At 40.1% G+C, this 27,170-nt stretch overlaps 1 protein-coding gene and 1 pseudogene across 1 annotated transcript; one reads left to right on the forward strand and one right to left on the reverse strand.

The window, feature by feature from the left end:
* Positions 1–3,927: 3,927 nt before the first annotated feature.
* Positions 3,928–4,851, forward strand: LOC101128005 (taste receptor type 2 member 41). Its single transcript, XM_004046400.3, has one exon. It carries the CDS (start codon positions 3,928–3,930, stop codon positions 4,849–4,851), a length of 924 nt encoding a protein of 307 aa, XP_004046448.2.
* Positions 4,852–14,530: 9,679 nt separating this feature from the next.
* LOC101136671 (olfactory receptor 2F1-like) lies at positions 14,531–15,109 on the reverse strand (annotated as a pseudogene).
* Between the last annotated feature and the right edge of the window lie 12,061 nt (positions 15,110–27,170).

Raw genomic sequence — 27,170 nt, forward strand, 5'->3', positions numbered from 1 at the left:
GGGATGTATGGTTGGTTCAACATACAGAAATCAATACATGTAATTCACCATATTAATACAATGAAGGATAAAAACCTGATGATCATTTCAATAGTGAGTCAGACGAAGCATTTGGTAAAATTTAACCTCCTTTCATGGTAAAAACTGTCAACAAATTAGCTTTAGAAGGAATGCTCCCATGCCCGGCTAGTTAGCCAGGCGTGGTGGCAGGCGCCAGTAGTCCCAGCTACTTGGGAGACTGAGGCAGGAGAATGGCATGAATCCTGGGGGTGGAGCTTGCAGTGAGCCAAGGTCGCGCCACTGCACTCCAGCCTGGGTGACAGAGTGAGACTCTGTCTCAAAAAAAAAAAAAAAAAAAAAAAAAGAAGGAATGCTCCTCAACACAATAAAGGCCATATATGATAAGCCCACTACTAACATCATACTCAACTGTGAAAAGTTGAAGACTTTTCTTCTTATATCAGGAACAAGACATGAATGTCTTCTCTTACCATTTTTGTTCCACATGATACTGGATATCCTAACCAGATCAATTAGTCTGGAGAAAAATAAAAGGCATTGAAATAGGAATGAATGAAGTGAAATTTTCTCTGTTTGCTGATGATATAATCTTACATATTAAAAATCCTGCAGACACCACCAAAAACTATTAAAATGGAATGAATTTAGTAAAGTTGCAGGCTGTGAAATTAGCTTACAAAAATCAGAAGCATTTCTATGCACTAGCAATAAACTGTTTGAAAAAGAAATTAAGAAAAAATCCTATCTATAATAGCATAAAAAATAAAATACTTAGGAGTAAAGTTAACCAGGGAAGTGAAAGATCTGTGTACTGAAACATAAAACACTGATGAAAGAAATTGAAGAGGACACAAATAAATGGAAAGATATCTTATGTTCATGGAATGGAAAAACAAATATTGTCAAAATATCCAAACTATCCAAAGTAATCTACAGATTTCATGTAACTTCTATAAAAATTCCAATGTCACTCTTCACAGAAATAGAAAGAAAATCCTAAAATTCATGTGGAATCACAAAGGACCCTGAATAACTAAAGCCATCTTGACCAAAAAGAACACAGCTGTATGTATCACACTACTGTATTTCAAAATATATTACAAAATGATAGCAATCTAAACAGCATGGCTCTGGCAAAAAAACAGACACATTGACCAATGGAGTAGGATTGAAAGCCCGTATATAAAACTACACATCTGTGGTCAATTGATTTTTGACAAAGTGCCAAGAATACACAATGGGGAAAAGATAGTCTCCTCAATAAATGAGGTTGGGAAACTGGGTATCCACATGCAGAAGAATGAAATTTGATCCTCTTCTTACACCACATGCAAAGTTAAATTAAAATAGATTAAATGTTTAAATGCAAGATCTGAAATCATAAAACTCTTAGAAGGACACATAGGAAAAGAGCTTCTTGACACTGGTTTGGGTAATGACTTATAGAAAACTACACCTAAAGCACAGGCAAAAATTCAGCTAAATAAAAATAGACAAATGGGATTGCATCAAAATAAAAAGCTGCAAAGCCAAGAAAATAACCAGCAGAATGGAAATTGGGAGAAAATATTTGTAAACAACATATCTAATAAGTGTTAATTTCCAAAATATATAAGGAACTTTGGCTGGGTGCCCTGGCTCACGCCTGTAATCTTGACATTTTGGGAGGCCAAGGCAGAAAGATTGCATGAGCCCAGTAGTTTGAGACTAGCCTGAGCAACATAGTGAGACTCTGTCTGTACAAAAAAATAAAAAAAATTAACCGGGCGTGGCAGTGCATGCCTTTAGTCCCAGCTACCTGGAAGGCTGAGGTGGGGAAGATTGGATCATCCTTCCTACCTTGAGGCTCCAGTGAGCTGTAATGGTGCCACTGCACTCCAGCCTGGGTGACAGAGTGAGACCCCGTCTGAAATAAATAAATACAAATAATAAAAATACAAGGAACTTATTCAACTGTAGTGCAAAAATAAACAAAAACCCTAAATAACCTGATTTTAAAATGGGCAAAGGACCTGAATAACATCTCTCAAAAGAAGACAAAAATCATATGAAAATATGTTTAATATCACAAATCACCTGAGAAACGCAAATCAAAACCACAATGAGGTATCACCTTACATGTGTTAGAATGGCTGTTACCAAAAAGATGAAGGATAACAAGTGTTGGCAAAAATACAGAGAAAAGCAACTCTTTCACTCTGTTGACAGGAATATAAATTATGGAAAACCCTATAAAGATTTCTCAAAAAATTAAAAACAGACCTACCTTATCCAGTAATTCCACTTTTAGGTGTATATGCAAAGGAGATGAAACTAGTATTTTGAAGAGATATCTGCACTCCCACGTTCATTGAAAATTATTCACAATAGCCAAGACATGGAAACAATCTAAAAGCCCATTAACAGATGAATGAACAAAGAAAATGTGGTGTGCATACACAATGGAATATGATTCAGTCTTAGAAAAGGCGATTCTGCCATTTGCAACAACGTAGACAGAACTGGAGGACATTATGCTATGTGAAATACTCCAGACACAGAAATACATATATTGTATGATCTCACTTACATGTGGAATCTGAAAAACCAAACCCACAGAAGTAGAGAGTAGATTGGTGGTTGCCAGGGTTCTGGAAGGGGAAATGGGGAGATATTGGTCAAGGGGTATGAAGTTTCAGTTATGCTAAGTGAACATGCTCCGGAAACCTAAGGTATGGTAGTATGAGTATAGTAAACAATACTGCACTGTATACTTGAACTTTCATGAGAGGGTAGATCTTAAGTGTTCTCACTACACATGAAGAAATTGAAAACAGGAATTATGTGAGGTGATAGATATATTTTAAAAGAAAATGTTTTTACTTTCAACATGGTCTCATAGGGACCTCTTTTTGATGTTGGTGTTAGACAGGACTCACATATGCCTCGGGTATCTCAGGGTGGCAGACAGATTGTAAAGTGGCCCTGCCTGTCCCTCAACCCTGGTGTTGGGCCTTTGTGTAACCTCCTTCTTTTGAGTGTTGTTGGTGACAGTGACTTGCTTCTAGCCAATAGACTATGGCAAAGGTGATAGGCTGTCACTCCAATGATTGTGTTATGTTATTTAAGACCCCATCTTGTTAGCAGACTCCCTTTAGAGACTGCTGACTTGACGTGAGTGGCCATGCTGAAACAGCTTACCTGGCAGAGACTGTGAGAGGCCTCTAGGACCAGAGAGCAGCCTCCCACCAACACCCAGGAAGAAACAGGGGCTCTCAGTCCTGCTTCGGAGGGCCTCTCAACTACATGATAATGAATTCTCTCACTGGAAATACAAAACCCGTTTAAACCACTACCATTTACATCTCAGGATTCATGGAGGATCTAAGTAGAGATCTGGATGGAGAGGTAGATGAAGTGTTTGATTTTGAAGGGATTTGTGGGCAAAGGCAGTAAGGTAAGCATGGATGTGTAACAGGGAAGTACTGAGACAGAATTCTTTGATGTCACTATTTTTCCTATGTATCTCCTATACTTGTCTCTGTATTTAAAGTCTTAAGAATGGTCTGATGGGAAGAGGAGTGTTCATACGGCCTGAGGATGGAACTCAGTCACAGAGACCCGGAAAAATCATAGACGTTGATACTAACCATGGCAGCACGCAGGCAAAACTGGACAAGGCAAATTAGGGTAATTTGCAGGCCTAGTGGTAACTGACACTAGGATAAATTTGCATCCTGTCTGAGCCAAGAGCACACCTCTCCTCTTTAGCCTGAGCATCCTCCTCTCTAAGTGAGCTCTGGTTCAGATGCAGAGCCTGACCACTCTTTAGCACTCCTAGGAAAGATTAAAAGCAGGACTGTGGCTAGGGGCAGGGAGGAGGCCAGGGACCAAGGCACTCAAGTGGGGACTGCAGGAGGGGTCAGAATGCAAGCAGCACTGATGGCCTTCTTCATGTTGCTCTTTAGCCTGCTGAGTCTTCTGGGGATTGCAGCGAATGGCTTCATTGTGCTGGTGCTGGGCAGGGAGTGGCTGCGATATGGCAGGTTGCTGCCCTTGGATATGATCCTCATTAGCTTGGGTGCCTCCCGCTTCTGCCTGCAGTTGGTTGGGACGGTGCACAACTTCTACTACTCTGCCCGGAAGGTCGAGTACTCTGGGGGTCTCGGCCGACAGTTCTTCCATCTACACTGGCACTTCCTGAACTCAGCCACCTTCTGGTTTTGCAGCTGGCTCAGTGTCCTGTTCTGTGTGAAGATTGCTAACATCACACACCCCACCTTCCTGTGGCTGAAGTGGAGGTTCCCAGGGTGGGTGCCCTGGCTTCTGTTGGGCTCTGTCCTGATCTCCTTCATCATAACCCTGCTGTTTTTTTGGGTGAACTACCCTGTATATCAAGAACTTTTAATTAGAAAATTTTCTGGGAACATGACCTACAAGTGGAATACAAGGATAGAAACGTACTATTTCCCATCCCTGAAACTGGTCATCTGGTCAATTCCTTTTTCAGTTTTTCTGGTCTCAATTATGCTGTTAATTAATTCTCTGAGGAGGCATACTCAGAGAATGCAGCACAACGGCCACAGCCTGCAGGACCCCAGCACCCAGGCTCACACCAGAGCTCTGAAGTCCCTCATCTCCTTCCTCTTTCTTTATGCTCTGTCCTTTCTGTCCCTGATCATTGATGCCACAAAATTTATCTCCATGCAGAACGACTTTTACTGGCCATGGCAAATTGCAGTCTACCTGTGCATATCTGTCCATCCCTTCATCCTCATCTTCAGCAACCTCAAGCTTCGAAGCATGTTCTGGCAGGTCCTGTTGCTGGCAAGGGGCTTCTGGGTGGCCTAGATGGCATGGTCTTCTTATCTAGACCCCCGGAAAAGAAAGGTGAGGATGGCAGAGCTGTGGCCCACCGACATGGAGGTGTTTTCATAGGTAGATGAATACTGGGTACTGTTATGGGGTTCCTCCTCTGGGAAGCGGAGGAGACAAGGAAATCTGGGAACTCTCTGAGCATGCTTCCCTTCTTTGGAATATTATAAAGATGCAGTCCCGTGGATCCCAGAGAGCCAGTATTGCCCAGAAGTTCAGAATATGTTAATATGATGTCGTGCTACTCCTTACGTTTGTACCCCTTTGTTATCTGGAAGGCTTCGATTAAAAATGTTGATTAACTGTGCCGTCGCATCTCCACTGCCTTTCAGAAAGTTAAGAGCAAATATTTGTCTCTATGGCTGAACTGAGATGTGGATAGTGAAGCGACAGCCTTCTTGAGGACAAATGTCATGGTTACTACGAGAGCCCCAAGGGACAGGCAGCTGTGGCAGGCAGTGGCCTGGGCTGTGAGTTCTGATTGCCCTTTACTGCATGAAGATACTTTGTCTCCACACAAACTTGGATAATCTGGTTTTAATTTTATTAAGTTTACTGGAAGCTTCCTTTACACCACCCGGTTTCTTTTCTCATTAACATTTCTGACTTCAGTTTTCTCTTCTCTGAAGTCTGAGTAGTAGCCAGACTTTTTTCTTGTTTATCATTCCTTTAGAAAAAGACACATTGTGACTTTCTTGTCTTCCTCAAGCATATGTCACAGAGTCACATCTGCATTGAATAAACACGTACTTTTCAATCTGAAAAACAGACTCAGGAATGTCACTGGACTGGGAGTGGTGGCGTCCGTAATCCCAACACTTTGGGAAGCTGAGGCAGGCAGACTGCTCGAGCTCAGGAGTTCAAGAGCAGCCTGGGCAAGATAGTGAGACCTCCTCTCTACTAAAAATTCAAACAAATCAGCCAGGTGTGGTGGTGTGCACCTGTGGTCCCAGCTACTCGTGAGTCTGAGGTGGGAGGATCACTTGAGCTCAGGAGACAGAGGCTGCGGTGAGCTGTGATCACACCACTGTACTCCAGCCTGGACAACAGAGTGAGACCCCGTCTTAAAAAGAATTCATTAGTTTGTATCTAAAAACTACTTAAATATTGTTTTAAAAAGAACCACCCTGTTCAAAATTTTACGTTTAAATACTGTTTTAAAATAACTTACTCCAATTACTATGCAAATGATTTTAGAAATACTTTTGGAAAACATTTTATTTAGAGATGAGTGCCTCTAAGATAGCTTAAACGTTTTTGCTAAAGGGCATCAATGTGCAAATTTCAGAGACTAGCTTGCAGCTGAAACCCTGATAGGGAGAAATTGTAATTTCCTCTAAGAGTGAAGACTTTGATTAGGGGATGTACCGATGAGTGGATGAACACTCATGAACAATAATCTTTGGGCACATGGCTCTACATTTTTAATTTAAGCATTTATTTTTAAAAATACCTAATATATTTTCATGGCTGAAAATTCAAAACCTATTGAAGAGTATGTATAGAAAATCTCCCTCTTACCTGTTCCGTCCTGAGGCATTCTTACCAGTTTTATGTCTATCCTTGTAGAGATATTTTATTCTATCAGAAAGCCACTAATACCTAATGAACCAGTCAACTAACTTATGCACTGGTATATTCTATACTAGTACCTAACTAGCTACCAATCAAATAACTTATAATGTCTCCATCTTTCCATACAATGGTTGCAGAATACACACATTGTCCTGCCCCTTGCTCTTTTCACCTTATAACATATCTTGGAGAGCTATGTATGTGGATATGCATAGTATTTCCTCACTTGTAAAATTTTTTGCACTGATGTGCCACAATTTCTTTAACTAGCCATGTGTTTGTGGTCATTTAGGTTACTTCCTGTTTTTTGTTGTTATAATAATGCTATAATGAATAATCTTCTGCATATGTAATTTTCCGCATGTGCAAACTAACTATAGGGTAAGTCTCATGAAATGGAATTACTGAGTTGAATGGAATGTGCATTTCTAATTCTGACAGATATCACCCTTTATTGGTTTGCATCAATTTACTTTCCCACCAGCAATTTATTAGAGAACTTGTTTCACACTTTCTGTTTTTGCCAACCTGTTAGGTTAAAAAACATTAGCTGTCATTTGCATGACTCTTACTATGAGTGAGTGTTTAGAATTATTTTATATGTTTAGAGCCATTTATGTTTATTTACTGTGGACAGTCTATCTTTTTTGGGTTTGGCTTTTGGCCTTTTTCTTATTGGTTTTGAGGAACTCTTTATATCTTAGAGGAATTAGCTCTTTATTTGTGATATAAGCAGCAAAGCAATTCCCTACTCCCAGTGTTTTTTATTTTATTTTTTCTGAATTCTAATGTTAGTTTTAAAAACTCTTTTATTTTGAAATAGTGATAGACTCACATGAAGTTGTAAAAATAGCATAAATCTTCATCCAGCTTCCCCCAGTGGTGACATTTTATATAGCTGTAGTATGATAACAAAACTAGAAAACTGGCATTGCTACATTACTGTTAGTCTACAGAACTTATTCAATTTTTACTATTTTAAAAACTTACATTTGTGTGTTTGTGTGTGTAGTTCTATTCAATTTTATCCTAGTTAGAGATTTGTGTAATTATAATCAAGATACAGAACTATTCCATCAACGTAAAAGAACTCTTTCATGCTACCTCTTTACATTTGTACCTACTTCCTTTACCATATGATATGGTTTGGCTCTGTGTCCTCACCCAAATTTCATCTCAAATTGTAATCCCCATGCATTGAGAGAGGGACCTTATGGAAGGTGATTGAATCATGAGGGTTATTTCCCCCATGCTGTTCTCATGATACTGAGTGAATTCTCACAAGATCTGATGGTTTAAAACTGTGGTACTTCCTTCTTTGCTCACCCCTTCCTGCTGCCGCGTGAAGAAGGTACTTTCCTCCCCTTCACCCTCTGCCATGACTGTAAGTTTCCTGATGCTTCCCAGCTATATGGAACCGTGAGTCAATTAAACCTCTTTCCTTTATAAATTACCCAGTCTCAGGTAGTTCTTTATAGCAGTGTGAAGATGGTCTAATATAGATAATTGGTACCAGGAGTGGGGTACTGCTCTAAAGATAACCTGAAAATTTGGAAATGACTTTGGAGCTGGGTAACAGGCAGAGGCTGGAACAGTTTGGAGGGCTTGGAAGAAGACAGGAAGATGTGGGAGAGTTTGGAACTTCCTAGAGACTTGTTGAATGGTCTTAACTAAAATGTTAATAGTGATATGGACAATGAAGTCCAGGCTGAGATGGTCTCAGATGGAGATGAGGAAATTATTGGGAAGTAGAGTAAAGGTCACTCATGCTATGCTTTACCAAAGAGTCTGGTGGTATTTTGTCCCTGCCCTAGAGATCTGTGGAACTTTGAACTTGAGGGAGATAATTTAGGGTATATGCTGGAAGAAATTTCTAAGCGGCAAAGCATTCAAGAGGTGACCTGGCTGATTCTGAAGTTGTTTAGTCATATGCATTCATGGAGAGCATCTTAAACTGAAACTTTTATTTAAAAGGGAAACAGAGCATAAAAGTTTGGAAAATTTGCAGCCTGATCATGAGGTAGAAAAGAAAAATCCATTTCCTGGGAGAAATTCAAGCTGGCTGCAGAAATTTGCATAAGTAATGAGGAGCCGAACGTTAATAGCCAAAACAATAGGGAAAATGTCTCCAGGGCATGTCAGAGATCTCTGAGGCAGCCCTTCCCATCATAGGCCTGGAGGCCTAGGAGGATGATATGGTTTCATGGGCCAGCCCTAGGGCCCTGCTGCTGCTCTGTGCAGCCTCAGAACTTGGTGCCCTGCATCCCAGCTGCCCCAGTTCCAGCCATGGCTGAAAGGAGCCAAGGTGCAGCTTGGGCTGTTACCTCAGAGGGTGCAAGCCCCAAACCTTGGCAGCTTCCACATGGTGTTGGGTCTGTAGGTGCACAGAAAGCAAGAATTGAGGATTGAGAACCTCTGCCTAGATTTCAGAAGATGTATGAAAACAACTGGATGTCCAAGCATAGGTCTGCTGCACGGATGGAGCCCTCATGGAGAGCCTCTACTAGGGGAGTACAAAGGGGAAATGTGGGGTTGGAGCCCCCACAGACAGTCCCCACTGGGCCACTGCCTAGTGGAGCTGTGACAAGAGGGCCACTGTCCTCCAGACTCCTGAATGGTAGATCCACCAACAGCTTGTGCTATGGGCCCGGAAAAGCTATAGGCACTTGATGCCAGCCAGTGAAATCAGCCACAGGGACTGTACCCTGCAGAGCCACAGGGGTGGATCTGCCCAAGGCTATGGGAGCTCACCCCTTGTATCAGCATGCCTGGATGTGAGACATGGAGTCAAGGAAATCATTTTGGAGTTTTAAGATTTAATGACTGCCTGCTGTGCTTTGGACTTGCATGGGGCCTGTGGCTCCTTTGTTTTGGAAAATTTCACCTGGAATGGGAACATTTACCCAATGCCTGTACCCACTCTGTATCTTGGAAGTAACTCACTTGTTTTTGAATTTACAGGCTCATAGGCAGAAGGGACTTGCCTTGTCTCAGATGAGTCTTTGGACTTGGACTTTTGAGTTAATGCTGTAATGAGTTAAGACTTTGGGGGACTGTTGCAAAGGCATGATTGCTTTTGAAATGTGAAAGGGACATGAGATTTGGGAAGGGCCAGAAGTGGAATGATATGGTTTGGCTCTGTGTTCCCACCCAAATCTCATCTTAAATTGTAATCCCCATATGTCAAAGGAAGGGACCTGGTGGGAGGTGATTGAATCATGGGGGTGGTTTCCCCATGCTGTTCTCATAATAGTGAGTGAGTTCTCATAAGATCTGATGGTTTAAAAGTGTTGCACTTCCTTCTTCACTCACTGTCTCTTTCCTGCCACCATGTGAAGAAGGTACTTGCTTTCCTTTCATCTTCTGCCATGATTGTATAAGTTTCCTGAGGCCTCCCGGCCATGTGGAACTGTGAGTCAATGAAACCCCTTTCCTTTATAAATTACCCAGTGTCAGGTAGTTCTTTATAGTAGTGTGAAAACAGACTAATACACCATCTATATTTTTGTTGGTTTTTACTTTTACAATAATGGCTTGTGATATATAGAAATTTTTTGCTGATTTCATCCAAAAAAGTTTAATGACTTCTGGGATTTTGCCTCATAATTAGCAGGCAATCCTCATGTTGTTATCATAAATATTCTCTTTTATTTTCTTCTTGTACTTTTACATTTTCATCCTTACACTTAAATATTTTAAATCCTGACATAAGGTATATATTTTTTATAAATTTCATTTTTTTTCAGATTATTAGCTTGTTGTCTTAATGCTATTTATTGAATATTTTTTCTCCACTGATTTAAAGTGGTACTTTTTATGATTTATTAAATTATTGTGTATTTTGGCTTATTTCTAGACTGTCTATTCTGTTTCACTGCCTTGGTGTAAGCATGTGCTTTGACTATAGCATTTTAATTGTTTTAGGTTTAAAATATGTTGGAAATATCTGGTAAACTAGTCCTTCTTCATTAATCTTTTTCAGAAATTTCTTGGTTATATTTTTAGAATAATTTTGTGTGGTCTCAAACATAAATTTCTTTTAAAAAATTAACTGAGATCCTGTTAAATGTGCAATTTAACATAAGGAGATGTATAGCTCCATTATGTTGACTCTTCCTATGTAAGAATTGGTCTGCCTTTCCATTTTTTCAGATTTCTTTTTTTATTACTTTCAGTAGGTTTTAATTCTTTAAAAATGTAGATCTTGTAATGTGTATCCTTATACGTATACATCATGCCTTAGTTTCCTGATATGTTAAGTGGAGTAGCAGCTGTGAGGATGAAATAAATAATATATGTGCATGACACATAAGTAGTACTCATTATAGCTTTTTAATAGTAATTATAACTCAAAATTATTACTATTATTTTCCATATCTGCATCAGTATGAAGGGAGCAAAGAAACCACAGTTAGGCAATAACTTTTCTAGTTATTCTAGACTAGGCTAGCAAAGACTAGTTATTCTTTTACTTTTTCTTTCTCTGGTATGTTTTTTCCCCAATTTTTTCAGCATTTTCCAGTTTTTTTTCAGTTGTCAAACAAGGCAAATATACTATATGTGACTGAGATAAATAAACAAAAACCACTCATGGTGGATGAGTAATCACTGGGCAGGAATTCTGACACTGAAATCAACCCGGAGCTCACTAGAGGTTTACTCGAGGGTGTGGTTCTAACAGAGTAATTCACTTAAGTCACGTTTTTATATCGGCTGATGGATGTGAGGGAAAAGAGCCAAGGTGGTGTTTTTTGTTTTTTGTTTTTTTGTTTTTTTTTTTTTCTTTGAAGGAAGGGGAAAGGAGGAAATTATAGGAATATTACGGGAGTTATTAAATTTCCCCTAGCTATTATCTTTAAACTTTATTCTCTATCATGTTGTGTGAGGTTGCTATATTGAATGGTTATATTTAGGAAAGAAATGAAAAGACTAAGAATGCATTGGAAATCACATTAGATCAATGGTAAATCAGGTTTACTGACGGACCCCTGACCATGGGCTAGAAGTTCCACTGCCCTCTTCTGGTAGAGTTGCCTAATGGCAAGTCCAGTTCCTGGGTGTCTGGAAAGCTTACCTAAAACTCCTGTCTTATCAGTCAGCACCAAAGATCACAGTTGACTACTAAAGGTTTTCAAAAAGACATGTTATACAATGTAAAAAACATATTCATACAGACCAATTTGTAAATCAGAAGGTGTTCACCACAGATTGTTTGAGAATTGATTAAGTTAACAATACATTTAAAAAAGAATTTCAATAGGGTTTTGGGGAACAGGCAGTGTTTGGTTACATGGATAAGTTCTTCAGTGGTGATTTCTGAGATTTTGGTGCATCCATCACCCAAGCAGTGTACATTGTACCCAATGTGTAGTCTTTTATCCCTCCCCTCCCTCCTACCCTTCCCCTTAAGTCCCCAAAGTCCATTGTCTCATTCTTATGTCTTCGCATCCTTATAGTTCAGCTCCCACTCATAAGTGAGAACATACAATATTTGATTTTCCATTCCTGAGTTACTTCATTTAGAATAATGCTGTCCAACTCCATCCAGGTTGCTGATGGGTTTTTGAGTGATTATGTGAGGGCAATTCTCTATACTGGAAATAAAGCGGTGAGCATCACAGGCACAGCCTCGACCCTCCTGGAGTTTGCAGTCTTGTGGGGAGTCAGGGATAATGCATCTAGTCATATCAGTAAGCCTATTGTTGCAAACTGGGAAGAGTCTATGAAGGCTGAACACCGGGGTCTATCAGTGTGTATAACAGGGAGCAATGGCGTTATTTGGCAGAAACTTGGAGTGAGGACAACATCAGAGTCGGGTTCCCTTAGGAAGTGGTGAAACTGTAGATGAGGTAATATTTTAAAACATAATTCCCATCATCCATATGCTGAAACCTATGAATAGCTCTAGGCCAAGAATCCCTGCTCTCTGTATTGGCATTTTTTGGTTATGTGATTTATGTGGAACAAAGTGTGCTGTGTGGGGAGATTTTGCTTTGGATAGAAGAGGTTGGGTTGATGCTCTCCTGCTCTTCTGGAGGAGCAGCAGGGTCCTGCTGTCAGGGAGCCCCTACATGTGAATTCCCAGGCATGTTCAGAATGGCCATGGGACACGGTTTTGTCATACCCATTTGCTTTCTGCCTCATCTCTAAGATTCTAGAGCCACTCTCCTAATTCTACTTCCTACTCCCTCCCTTCCCTTCCTTTATTCTTCAGAGGACGGAGCCATTATTACTCACTGTGTGAACTTGGACCCTGAGTTTTGCTCTCAGGGGTATCATGCATTGATTTATTCTTCATTTAAAAATAAAAAAGGTTTGAAGGCTTTCCCAGGCTAGTGTCTTTGGTGAGGTTTAGACTTTGTTTTATGATTCAATATCAGAAAAGCCAACTCAGAGTCCCTCCCTAACCAGGATGGGACCTGTCTAACCAGGGGTTTGCCTTTTGAGATGTGGCAAGAGATCAGACATGGGTTGATATCATAGATGACACTTATAGAACACACCAAGTAAACTCAGTTTATTTTTGAGGAGTTTTCAGAGTGTTACTCAGATGGCATGTCATCCTCTTGCCTTAAAATAACAGCAACAAAAAATGAAACGGGAAAGTAAAAGGCACTTTGTCTACAGTTACACCCTTTGTCCAATTCTCAACAACAATATTTGTTCATTCATTTTTACTTCTAACATTTCTCCATGTTCTGAATAACTTCCCTTGTAGATACTCTGGCTTCCCACTCTTTAGGCTTTGAACCCTGCCTTAAACTCTGCCAGGTCTACAAAGTCTGCCTTAATTACAGAAAGCTGCATTATAAATATAAATTACTCCTTCCACTTAAGCATGAAATAGTTAATTTTTGTCTCAATTAATCTAATAGGCCTGGTAGAGAGAAAGAGGATAGCTTCTAGAACACTGTATTCAATATGCTAGTCCCCGTATAAAAAACCCCGCTCTCTTGCCATTGCAGCTTCCTTGGCTTTGTTTTCAAAGCCCTCTTTCCAGACAGCTCATTTTCATAATGCCTCAAAATAAAATCTTTGCTCTAACCAAACTGGTTTGCTTACTCTTCCCCAAACATACTTTCCTTTTTTTTCTACCTCCTCCTGGGTTATGTCATTCCCCCATTTACCAAGAATGAATTATTTCTCTCTACCCTCTCACCTATCCAAATTTTACCATTTTTAAAGACCCGATTTGATTTTTTTCTTCCCTTTTAATTCCTTTGCAAACCATATTGATTTCTCCCCTCGGTAGGATAATTCTATGAATACAATAGGGCTTCTAATCTGTTTCATATTTGGAGATTAATCAAATTTTGCAAACATTGTACTGTTTTGCATTGTTGGAGTATGTCATAATTTATTTTTTTTTCAGTTTTTGACATTTATCTCTTATCTTTCCAAATAATCTCTTGGTTGTGGGGAAGGATCTCCTATTAGATGTCTTGTGTCTCTTGCAGCACCTGTCACAGTGTGTTGCTTCATAGGACTCAACACAATTTGTTTACTAATTGTTACTTCTTTCCAAGATCCACATGATGTCCCAGCCTCTATGATGCTTTCAATACTTAGGAAGAAGGAAGTTGACACTGGAGATAATGGGAAACAGCGTTGAGTATAGAAGAAAATGTTCATTAAATGTATTTGATTGATTTCAGATGATGAAATCGATACTAAGGACAATGATAACAATGACTATGATAAACATGCTTATGTTCACTTGGTCAACAAATACTTAAAATTTCTGATAGGTGTAGATTGCTATTGAATCTTGTTGGAACAAGGCTGGTGCTACCAAGAAGATTCCAGAATCATAAAACAAAGTCTAAGACATTATTTATTAATGCCTTCAAAAGCAAAGAGTACATCTTTCCAACATGCACACAGAAACAGACACACACACACACACACACACACACAGACATACACTTGCACAAACACTTTATCCCTTAGTACATTTTTCAATGTACTGCTATGTACTACAAGGGGAAAACCTTTTCTTTTCACTTCTGAGTTCTTATATCTTTTTCTCCTTCTAAAACTGAATTATTACCCAGCATTCAGCTCAGGGCACAAGCAGCCACTACTGCACTGGAACCCACCATGACAACCTGGTGAGCATGACATGCTCACAGGCTTTATAGTTCTGCACGTTGTGGCTGCAGGTGGGCAGGTGCTTGGTGACTGCCATCTCTATAGCAGAATTAGCCAGGCTCACTAGCCAAGAGACAGCTGCCAGTGCCATGCGTAACCTTGGGCTCATCACTGCAAAGTAACGCAGGGGGTCACAGACAGCCACATAGCGGTCATAGGCCACTGAGGCAAGCAGCAGGAACTCGGCACCCCCAAAGGCCAGAGAGAAGAAGAGCTGGGTCCCACATTGGGCAAAGATGGTCTTCTTCTTTAGGAGGAAGTACACCAACTCTGAGGGACCCTGCTGGAGGTGTAGCAGATGTCTGTGAGTGAGAGGTTGCGGAGGAAGACGTACATGTGTAGGTGGAGCTGCACATCCAGCCAGATCAGGAGCAAGATGAGCCCATTTCCCAGTAGGGTCAGCAGGTAGGTGGCCCCAGATAAGACAGAGTCCAGCTTGGGTCTGCCTGTCATTGGAGAGACCCATTAGTGTGAACTCATTTACCCATGTCACTTTGTTTCTTCCCATGGAGCAGGTGAGTCAGGCTGCTAGGGAAAAAGGTGGGTTAGAGAGGCCTAATCAGAATCAGAATTCACAGTCTGGCACTGAACAAAGGGCTGTAAAGAGGACTGCAAGTACTTGTATACTGTCTCCATTAGAATGTGAGCTTCTTGAAGTCAGAGATCTTTTCTGATTTTTAAAATATGAAGATTCCTAACAAGTGTTTCACAAATAATGTTTGTTGGGTCCATAAATATAAATGTTTGAAGTGTTTTTGAGGATTATTCTCTGATCCCAATATGTAAATGTGTGTCCGGGGATTCACCCTCGTTCTTATTACTCAGGCTGGGGCCAGTGGCTCTTCCTGCTTCTCCCATAATCCAGGTTGGGCCAATGATAGAGAGAATTGCTCACTTGGTTCTCAGTATACTGATTAATCAGGTTTAGTTTTAGATTGATAAGATCAGGACCTCATTGTAGAACATTATATCATCTATAATTATCTTCCAACTTCTTAATGCTGTTTCCTTGGTGAAATGTTGGCATTTGTTTGAATGTTAAAGTAAGTAATTAATGAAAGATGAATGCACACATCACTTATTTGCAGTGACAACACTTGGAAACTGATGGTGCCCACAGATGAAGTCAGTAAGAGAGTGCCTGTGCAATCCTTTGAGCTTTGTTCTGGGTAAACCCTTCTGTCACAGCAAAGACATGTTTGCCTTTGGAGCTCCTCCCTGTTTACTTTGATTGTCTTCAGCCCCTCTCAAAAGATACAGATGTTATTTTCTTTTCATATGCCAAGAAATTTTATAGTTTTTATTTCTTTATGAATAGCAAGTTCCTCTAGCCCCATTTCAGTATTCACCTTGTATACTGAATATACAAGGTAGTGCTGATGATTATTATGAGAATAAAGAGAGACAACAGGGATGCAGAGAAGAGTCTGACAGGTGGAACAGCCCATTTGGATGCTCATTACGGGAGGATTGAGAGAGGAGGAAAAAAAAAAAACTCCAGGAATTAGGGTTGACTCTGAAAATCCCACAGGACCCAATGTGGATACCAGATCAGAGCTTTCAGCATTGGCTGCATGTTAAAATCACCTGGGAAGCTTTGAAAATTTTAGATGCCCAGATTACAGTCCAGAGACATTAAGCCACCATCTCAGGTGGGTAAAACCCAGATATTAGTATATTCGTAACTTTTAATGTTTCTCAGGCAATTACGATGTGAAGCCAAGTGAGAGGATCACTGCTTTATTTTAATCTTTCAATTTTTTAAGCAGCCTCATGCTGTCTGGTGTGGAGAGAATCACTGCTTTTGAGGGAACACTTAAACTTGTTTTTGAAGACTTAAGACATGGTTTTTTGAGAGAGGAATATGTGTTGAGATAAAGCTAGAAGAGTCTTTGAGAAGGAATGATCTTTTTGACTGAACTCTTTATTCTTCATTTGAAAAAGTTGAGGGCAAGAGAATTTAAATAACCTGCCTCAAATTACGCTGTGAATCGGTGAAAAAATTATTCTGGATATCTTGCCTTCGTGTGCTGGGAACCTCTTAGCCTTAGTTACTTAAAAAAGTTTTTTTTTCAACTTTTATTTTAAGTTCATTGGGGCATGTGCAGGACGTGCAGGTTTCTTACACAGGTAAACGTGTGCCATGGTGGTTTGCCACACAGATCATACCATCACCCAGGTATTAAGCCCAGCATCCATTAGGTATTCTTCCTAATGCTGTCCCTCCTCCTACCTTCCACCTTCCAACAGGCCCCAGCGTGTGTTGTTCCCTACCATGTATCCATGTGTTTTCATCATTCAACTCCCAATTATAAGTGAGAACATGTGGTATTTGGTTTTCTGCTCCTGCATTAGTTTGCCAAGGATAATGGCCTCCAGCTCCATCCATGTCCCTGCAAAGGACGTGATCATGTTCCTTTTTATGGCTGCATAGTATTCCATGGTGTGTATATACCACATTTTCTTTATTCAGTTTATCATTTATGGACATTTAGATTGATTCCATGTCTTTGCTATTGTGAATAGTGCCCTGCAAAGGATATGATCGCATTCGTTTTTATGGCTGCATGGTATTCCATGGTGTATATGTACAACATTTTCTTTATCCAGTTTATCATTGATGGGCATTTAGATTGATTCCATGTTTTCGCTATTGTGAATAGTGCTGCAATGAACATATGCATGCATGTATATTTATAATAAAATGATTTATATACTTGGGGTATATACCCAGTAATGGGATTGCTGGGTCAAATGGTATTTCTGCCTCTAGGTCTTTGAGGAATTGCCACACTATCTTCCACAAGGGTTGAACTAATTTACACTCCCATCAATATTGTAAAATCATACATTTTTCTCTACAACCTCACCAGCATCTGTTGTTTTTTGACTTTTTAGTAATAGCCATTCTTAATGGTATGAGATGATATCTCATTGTGGTTCAATTTGTATTTCTCTAATCATCAGTGATGTTGAGATTTTATATATATATATATATTTTTTTAGCTGGATGTATATCTTCTTTTGAGAAGCGTCTGTTTGTGTCCTTTGCCCACTTTTTAGTGAAATTGGTTTTTCTTCTTGTAAATTTAAGTTCCTTATAGATGCTGGATATTAGACCTTTGTCAGATGGATACATTGCAAAAATTTTCTCCCATTCTGTAGGTTGTCTGTTTACTCTGTTGATAGCTTCTTTTGCTGTGTAGAAGCTTTTTAGTTTTGTTAGATCCCATGTCAATTTTTGCTTTTGTTGTGATTGCTTTTGGTGTCTTTGTCATGAAATCTTTGTCCATGCCTATGTCCTGAATGACATTGCCTAGGTTTTCTTCTAGGGTTTGTATAGTTTTGGGTTTTACATTTAAGTATTTAATCTATCTTGAGTTGATTTTTGTATATGGTGTAAGGAAGGAGTCCAGTTTCAATTTTCTGCATATGGCTAGCCAGTTCTCCCCATGCCATTTATTAAATAAGGAATTCTTTCCCCATTGCCTATTTTTGTCAGGTTTGTCAAAGATCAGATGGTTGTAGGTATGTGGCCTTATTTCTGGGTTCTCTATTCTGCTTAATTGGTCTATGTGTCTGTTCTTGTACCAGTACCATGCTGTTTTGGTCACCGTAGCCCTGTAGTATAGTTTGAGGTCAGGTAGCGTGATGTCTTCACCTTTGTTCTTTTTGCTTAGAGTTGCCTTGGCTATTCAGGCTATTTTTTTAGTTCCATATGAATTTAAAATTTTTTTTTTCTAATTCTTTGAAGAGTGTCAATGGTAGTTTAATGGGAATAGCATTGAACCTATAAATTGCTTTGGGAAGTTTGGCCATTTTCTCCATATTGCTTCTTCCTATCCATGAGAATGGAATGTTTTTCTATTTGTTTGGGTCATTTCTGATTTATTTGAGCAGTGGTTTGTAGTTCTTCTTTAAGAGGTCCTTTGCTTCTCTCATTAGCTGCATTCCTAGGTATTTTATTCTTTTTGTGGCAATTGTGAATGGGAGTTCATTCATGATTTGGCTCTCAGCTTGCCTGTTGTTGGTGTGTAGGAATGCTAGTGATTTTTCCATATTGATTTTGTATCTTGAGACCTTGCTGCAGTTATTTACCTTTCAGAAGCTTTTGGGCTGAGACAAGGGGGTTTTCTAGATATAGGACCATGTCATCTGCAAAAAAGAATAGTTTGATTTCGTCTCTTCCTATTTTAATACTGATATGGTTTGGCTGTGTCTCCACCCAAATCTTATCTTCAATTATAGCTCCCACAATTCTCATGTGTTGTGGGAGAGACCCGGTGGGAGGTAATTGAGTCATTGGAGTGGGTCTTTCCCATGCTGCTTTTATGATAGGGAATGAGTCTTACAAGATCTGATGGTTTTATAAGCAGAAGTTTCCCTGCACAAGCTCTCTTTTGCCTGCTACCATCCATGTAAGACATGACTTGGTTCTCTTTGCCTTCCACCATGATTGTGAGGCCTCCCCGGTCATGTGGAACTGTGAGTCCATTAAACCTCTTTCCTGTATACATTACCCAGTCTTGGGTATGTCTTTATTAGCAGCATAAAAAGGGGCCAATACAAATATCTTTTATTTCTTTCTCTTGCCTGACTGCACTGGCAAGAACTTTCAATACTACATTGAATAGGAATGGTGAGAGAGGACAGCCTCGTCTTGTGCTGGTTTTCAAGGGGAATGCTTCCAGTTTTTGTTCATTCACTATGATATTGGTTGTGGGTTTGTCATCTATGGCTCTTATTATTTTGAGGTATGTTCCTTCAATACCTAGTTTATTGAGAGTTTTTAACATGAAGGGATGTTGAATTTTACCAAAGCCTTTTTTTTGCGTTTATTGAGATAATCATGTGGTTTTTGTCTTTAGTTCTGTTTATGTGATAAATCACATTCCTTGATTTGGGTATGTTGAACCAGCCTTGCATCCTGGGGATGAAGCCTACTTGATCATGGTGGATAAGCTTTTTGATGTGCTGCTGGATTTGGTTTTCCAGTATTTTGTTGAGAATTTTTGCATCAATGTTCATTAAGTATATTGGCCTAAAGTTTTCTTTTTTTTGTTGAATCTCTGCCAGGTTTTGGTGTGAGGATGATATTGGCTTCATAGGATGAGTTAGGGAGGAGTCCCTCCTTTTCAATTTTTTGGAATACTTTCAGTAGGAATGGCACCACCTCTTCTTGGTATCTCTGGTAGAATTCAGCTGTGACTCTGTTTGGTTCTGGGCTCTTTTTTGGTTGGTAGGCTATTTATTACAACCTCAATTTCAGAACTCATTGATCTATTCAGGAATTCAATTTCTTCCTGGTTCAGTCTTCAGTGGGTGTATGTGTCCGGGAATTTATCAGTTTCTTCTGGATTATCTAGTTTATGTGCATAGAGGTGTTTATAGTATTCTCTGATGGTTGTTTGTATTTCTGTGGGGTCAGGGGTGATATCCTCCTTATCATTTCTGATTGACTCTATTTGATTCTTCTCTCTTTTCTTCTTTATTAGTCTACCTAGTGGTCTATTTTATTATTTTTTTAAGAAAACCAGCTCCTGAATTAGTTGATTTTTTGAAGGGCTTTTTGTGTGTCTCCTTCAGTTTATCTCTGATCTTGGTTATTTCTTGTTTTCTGTTAGTTTTAGGGTTTATTTGCTCTTGGTTTTCTAGTTATTTTAGTTGTGATGTTAGGTTGTTAACTTTAGATCTTTCCAGCTTTATGATGTGGGCATTTAGTGCTATAAATTCACCTCTTAACACTGCTTTAGCTGCATCCAAGAGATTCTGATATGTTATATCTTTGTTTTCATTTGTTTCAAAAAAACTTCTTGATTTCTGCTCTAATTTTATTATTTACCCAAAAGTCATTCAGGAGCAGGTTGTTCAATTTCCACGTAGTTGTATGGTTTTGAGTGAATTTCTTAATCTTGAGTTCTAATTTGATTGCACTGTGGTATGAAAGAATGTTTGTTACAACCTCAGTTCTTTTGCATTTGCTGGAGGAGTGTTTTACTTCCAACTATGTGATCAATTTTAGAGTAAGTGCCATGTGGCAATGAGGAGAATGTATATTCTATAGTTTTTGGGCAGAGAGCTTTGTAGATATCTGTCAGGTCTGCTTGATCCAGAGCTGAGTTCAGATCTTGAATATCTTTGCTAATTTTCTGTCTTGATGATCTATCTAATATTGTCTGTGGGGTGTTAAGGTCTCCTACTATTATTGTGTGGGAGTTTATAAGTCTCTTTTTAGGTCTCTAAAAACTTGCTTTATGAATCTTTATGTTTTGGGGGCATATATATTTAGGATAGTTAGCTCTTCTTGTTGAATCAAACCCTCTACCATTATGTAATGCCCTTCTTTGTCTTTTTTGATCTTTGTTGCCTTAAAGTCTGTTTTATCAGAAACTAGGATTGCAACCCCTGCTTTTTTGTTTCCCATTTGCTTGGTAAATTCTCCTCCATCCCATTATTTTGAGCATATGTGTGTCTTTGCATATGAAATGGGTCTCTTGAGGGCAGCATACTGATGGGTTTTGATTCTTTATCCAGCTTGCTATTCTGTGTCTTTTAATTGGGGCATTTGGTCCATTTACATTTAAAGTTAGTATTGTTATGTGTGGATTTGATCCTGTCATCATGATGCTAGATGGTTATTTTGTAGGCTTGTTTATGTGGTTGCTTTATAGTGCCACTTTTTTGCATACTTCAGTGTGTTTTTGTCGTGGCTGGTAATGGCGTTTCCTCTCCATATTTAGTGGTTCTTTCAGGAGCTCTTGTAAGGCAGGTCTGGTGGTCATGAATTCCCTCAGCATTTGCTTGTCTGTAAAGGATCTTATTTCTCCTTCACTTATGAGGCTTAGTTTGATAAGATATGAAATTCTGCATTGAAAATTCTTTTCTTTAATAGCATTGAATATTGGCCCCCAATGTTTTCTTGCTAGTCGGGCTTCCACTGAGAGGTCCGTGGTTAGTCTGATGGGCTTCCCTTTGTAGGTGACCTGGCTTTTCTCTCTGTCTGCTCTTAATATATATTTTTTCTTTCATTTTGATCTTGGAGAATCTGATGATGATTATGTATCTTGGGGATGATCTTTTTGTGAAGTGTCTTACTGGGGTTCTCAGAATTTCCTGAATTTGAATGTTGGCCTGTCTTGCTAGGTTGAAAAAGTTCTCCTGGATGATATCCTGAAGTATGTTTCTGTTCTTCCCATTTCTTTCAGGTACTCTAATCTGTCACAGATTCAGTGTCTTTACATAATCTCATATTTTCGGAGGTTTTATTCATTTCTTCTCATTCTTTTTTTATCTATTCTTGTCTGCTTGTCTTAATTCAGAAAGCCAGTCTTCAAGCTCTGAGATTCTTTCCTCTGCTTGGTCTATTCTGCTATTAATACTTGTGATCGAATTGTGAAGTTATTGTAGGGTGTTTTTCAGCTCTAACAGGTGAGTTATATTCTCTCTAAACTGGCTATTTTGACTGTCAGCTCCTGCATTGTTTTATCATGGTTCTCAGCTTCTTTGCATTGGATTACAACATGCTCCTTTAGCTCAGCAAAGTTCATTTTTATCCACATCCTGAAGCCTACTTCTGTTATTTCAGCCATCTCAGCCTCAGCCTAGTTCTGAACCCTTGCTGGAGAGGTGTTGCAGTCATTTGGAGGAAAAGGGCTGCTCTGGCTTTTTGAGTTTTCAGCATTTTTGTGTTGATTATTTCTCATCTTGCTGGGCATATCTACATTCAATCTTTGAGGTTGCTGACAATTGGATGGGTTTTTGTGGGTTTTCTTTGTTGTTATTGCTTTCCGTTTGCTTGTTTTAACAATTTGGCCACTCTTCTGCAAGGCTGCTGTGGTTTGCTGGGGGTCTGTTCCAGCTGCTGGTCACCTCAGCTTTTCCCGTACCTGGAGGTATCACCTGTGAAACATCAAAGATGGTAGCCTGCCCTCTCCTCTCTGGAAGCTCCATCCCAGTGCAGTACTGACCTGTTGCAGGCCCTGAACGCACCTGTAAGAGGTGGCTGAAGATTGCAGTTGGGAGGTGTCACTCAGTCACAATGAACAGGATCAGGGACCCACTTAAAGAAGCAGTCTGGCTGCTTTTTGGTACAGAGCTGTGTTGTGTTGGGGATCCCTTCAGCCCCCAGTTGGTTTGGGCTCTCCAAGGCCCACAGGCTGGACTGGTTGAGATGCCCAAAAGCCAAGGTGGAGGCCTGTCCCAACCCCTGGGCACTCCATCCCAGGGAGAAATTAGAACCTGTCAGCTATAGAATATGGGTGAGGGTGGCTGAAGGCTTCAGCTAGGAGGTCTCCCCCAGTGGAGAGAAATGGATTGGGGTTCTGCATAAAGAAGCAATCTGGCCAAACCTCAACAAAACAGCGTGTGGTGTGAAGAACCACCTCTGCCCCTGTCAGCTTGGACTCTCCAAAGCCTGCAGGCTGGAGTCTGAGTCTTCCAAACAGCAAAGATGGCGGCTCTCCCTTCCCCCTGGGGGCTGTGTCTTAGGGAGACAGCAGAGCTCTGTCCATAGAATATGGGTAGGAGGGTTGGCTGGAGTCCTAGGTGGGAGCGGCTGGAGGCCCGAGCAGGGAAGTCCTCCCCAGCATGGAGGAATGGATCAGGGTCCCACCTAAAGAAGCAGCCTGGCCACCTTCTGGCAAAGCAGCGGTGTGTGCTGGGGGGACCCTTCCTCCTGGATCATTTTGGCTCTCCAAAGCCCACAGGCTGGAATGGCTGAGTTGATCAAACAGCAGAGATGATGGCTTACCCCTCTCCTGGATCCTCCATCCCATCTCAGGTAGGCACTACCCTGTTGCTGGTGGTTGGCTGGAATTCCAAGCCAGTGGGTCTTATCTTATGAGGTGCTGTGGAAGTGAGGCCTACAGACTGATGCTGCTCAGCTCCCTGGATTCAGCCCCCTTTCTAGGGGTATGCACCAGTCTCTGGCCTTGCCTGAGCTGCAGACACCCTTGTCAGGAATCCCAGGGCCAGAGTATGTAAAGCTCTTGGGTCTCTGTGTGTGTCTGAGCAGCTGCTCTGCAGAGACTTCACACAGCTCTGTGTTTGGACCCAAGGCCCAGATGGCATGGGCCCATGAGGAGGCCTCCTGATCCATGTGTTGCAAAGATCCATGGGAGAAGTGTGGTTTCCTGGAATCACACAGTCACTCACTGATTCCCTTGGCTGGTGGTGGGCAGTTATTTTCAGTCTGGTCCAAAAATGATGTTTTAATATATCTTAGACCAAAGGTAAGAACATTGTAAGCATTAGTGAGTATCAAATGAGGTAATGTGTAAAAAACCCTTCGTAAACACATTATCTAAATGAAAAAGCTTTGTGTGAAGGATATGAGAGATGGAAGACAGAATCTAATGAAACACATGTGACAACAATTTAACGCAAGTCTTTCTAATAGGTTTGGGAGATTGTGACCTCAGGGCAGAGCAGTTGGATGCCATCCTCTGGCTCTCTCTCTGGTTGGAACCCTACTCTTCTCTTTCTTCCATTTCTTCTGTGGCCAAAAGAAGTCACTGTAGAAATTGCCAAGAACAGAAGCTGGCTCTGGTACCTACCTAGCTGCTGAGTTCCTGAGCTCTGCACCTGGGAGCCCATGGCTTTCCATAGAGCCTGTTTCTTTTGTCAGCACTGTAAAGAACCAAGCTTCGGTGACTCCTGAGTGCTCCTGATATTTTCACAACTGAAAGGAGTAAAATGCAAAAGGGAATCATAGGAAAGAATGAAACCTGGATGGAACTTTTAGGATTATCATTTCAACCTTGTCATCTTCCTCAAGAAATGAGGAAACTGAGGCTCAGAGAGCAAGGGTGATTGACTCAGGGTTATTGGCTAGTTAGGAGCAGGACTGGAACTGATCTGGAATCTGAGGATCACAAGACCCATTTTCTTCCTGCGACATCCCACTGGGTGATCACTCATGGGCATGGGGAGTGTGTCACAGTGGCTAGTGAGGGTAGCACAGGACAGGTTTAACTTATGGGTGGGGAGGAGGATGTCAACAAAGGCTTAGTGTTTGGGACGTCATTCCAGCGGGTCCAGTGGGAGGCCTTGGACTGACACCAGACTTTGTGGGAAACCAGGTTGAAGAGTGCTTGGCAATGGCCAGTGGCCTGGAGGTCCAGTTCACCAAATCAGTTTTCCTCTTTTAGTTTTATCTGCAAAAGGGAAACACCCACCCCATAGTTTTGGTAAGGGTATGAATCTCACACACCTGGACTTTCTACTTTTTCTGCAGCCAGGAGGTAGAGCTGGAAAAAAATCTCTACCAAGTCAGACTCCTTTGCTTCTCTTTTCTCACTTCTAACAAACTAACTGAAAGGTAGAGAGGGCGTTTTCTCTTTTTATTGTATGCTTTTCTAGTTTCTAAACTGAGCCTGATATCTAGAGTTGAGGGACTAACTGACTGACTGAACATCACACTGAGTAGTGGCTTCTTAAAATTCATCCTCTCATCTAGGTGGTGGAGGAAGCCAAAGAACTATAATTTGTGAGGGAAACAGGGGTGGGAATCCTCAGAAAATCTTTTCCCTTATTGGCCCCCACCTTATCTGTTCCCAGGGTTTGTATTCCTTTGTGCTGAGATCTCATTCTGAAAGAAGTGTCAGCCAGCACATTCTACAGAACATATATTTTAAAAGTGTATTCTTATTTTTATGAAAGTAGTAGAATCTTATTTTAAAAAATTATAAACAGTACACAAAAATTTAAGGAAAATAAAATGCCTCCATCTTTCTTCATTCTTCTCTCCATTATATATTTTACCAGAAGTAATCAATGTTAATATTAGGTTGGTAATATATAGTACAATCATCCATATATTGAAATATACTTTATGGGATTGTATACAATTTTTTTCTTTTATGGTTCATGATTTTACCTGTACCTCAAGAAATCTTTGCCATCCTAAGATCACAAAGATTTTCTTGTTTTTCTAGAAGCTGTATGGTTTTACCTCTTACATTTAGGTTTCTTATCCATTTCATGTTAATTTTGTATATGAAGTGAGGTAAGGATTGAGGTTCATTTTCCCCCTTTATGTATATACAAATGTTTTAGCACTGTTTGTTGAAAAGACATACCACAAATTTTGACAGACAGTGTTGTGTTTTCATTTTTATTTAGTTCAAAAGATTTTCCAATTTCCCTTTTCATTTTTGCTTTGGCCAATGGGTTAACCAAACAAGTAGTGTTTAATATCTAAATATTTGTGAGATCTTCCAGTTATCTTTCTGGTATTAATTTCAAATTTAATTCTATTGTGATTAGAGAACATAGTCTGCATGATTTCAGTCTTTTAAAATTTCTTGAGATTTGCTTTATGGCCCACTGGATTATCAGTCCTGATGAATGCTCCATGTGCACTTGAAATGGATGTGTATTCTGCTGACATTGGATGAAGTCTTCTATAAATGTCAGCTAGGTCCAGTTGGTTGATAGCATTGTTCAAGTCTTCTATATCCTCTGTATCCTTATGGATTTTCTGTCTACTTGTTCATTTACTGAGAGGCAAGTGTTGAATTATTCTACTCGAATTGTGTATTTTTTTATTTTTAATTTTAGACAGAATCTGGCTCTGACATGTAGGCTATGGTGCGTGGCACAATCACAGCTCACTGCAACCTCTGCCTCCCAGGCTCAAGCAATCCTCCCACCTCAGCCTTTGGAGTAGCTGGGACCACAGGCACGCACCACCATGCCGGGCTAATTTTTTAATATTTTGTAGAGGCAGTGTCTCACTATGTTGCCCAGGCTGGTTTCGAACTCTTAAGCTCAAGAGATCCACCTGCTTTGGCCTCCGAAAGTGCTGGGATCACAGGCATGAGCCATCGGGCCCGGCCTGATACCTTTTTAAATTTTTGTCCTTTTTTTGCTGCATATATTTTGAAGCTCTGCTGTTAGATGCTTATACATTCAGGAGGTCAAGCTTACTATTATTTTATTTTACAGTGCCTAAACTATTGTTAATTCCATCTAGTGAAATTTAAATTTTACGTATTTTATTTTTCATCTTTATAAGTCTTGTGTAGTTTCTTCTGTTTCTAGGCCTGTGTTTGTTGACCAATCTGTTCCAGGTTATGAATCTTATTTTCCTGTTTTTTTAAGGTCTAGTAATTCTTTTATTGAATGTTGTAAATTAGAAATCTTAAGTTATTTAATACTTGGTTTTGTTGTTTTCTATTGAAGCATTTTAGACTTTTTCTGACAGTTACTTGTAAATTAGTTTGATGCTTTTGATTTTTTTAAAAGCGAATTTAGGGTAGGTCTATGGTAGTCTTTTTCTAGGGCTACTAATTTTGCTCAACTTCTAAGACATAGCATCTTTGCAACTCATATGGAGTGCTTTGTATATTCAGTAACGTTTCTTCACTCTGGCCAAAGAGTGCTAAAATGAATCCTGGCCCCGTAGGAGTTCTGGGAATTGTTTGTTTTATAGCACTCCAGCATTTTTTCTTCCTTTGGAGGTTGTTTTTTTCTCAGTCTTACAGGGTTTCACACTACTCACATACGGATTGGTGTTTAGCCAAGCACTCAAAGACTGATTTCTGGAACCATTTTCCTGTGTAGCTTAT

This window comes from Gorilla gorilla, chromosome 6 (genome assembly GCF_029281585.2).
Source record: "Gorilla gorilla gorilla isolate KB3781 chromosome 6, NHGRI_mGorGor1-v2.1_pri, whole genome shotgun sequence".
Classification (NCBI taxonomy): domain Eukaryota; kingdom Metazoa; phylum Chordata; class Mammalia; order Primates; family Hominidae; genus Gorilla; species Gorilla gorilla.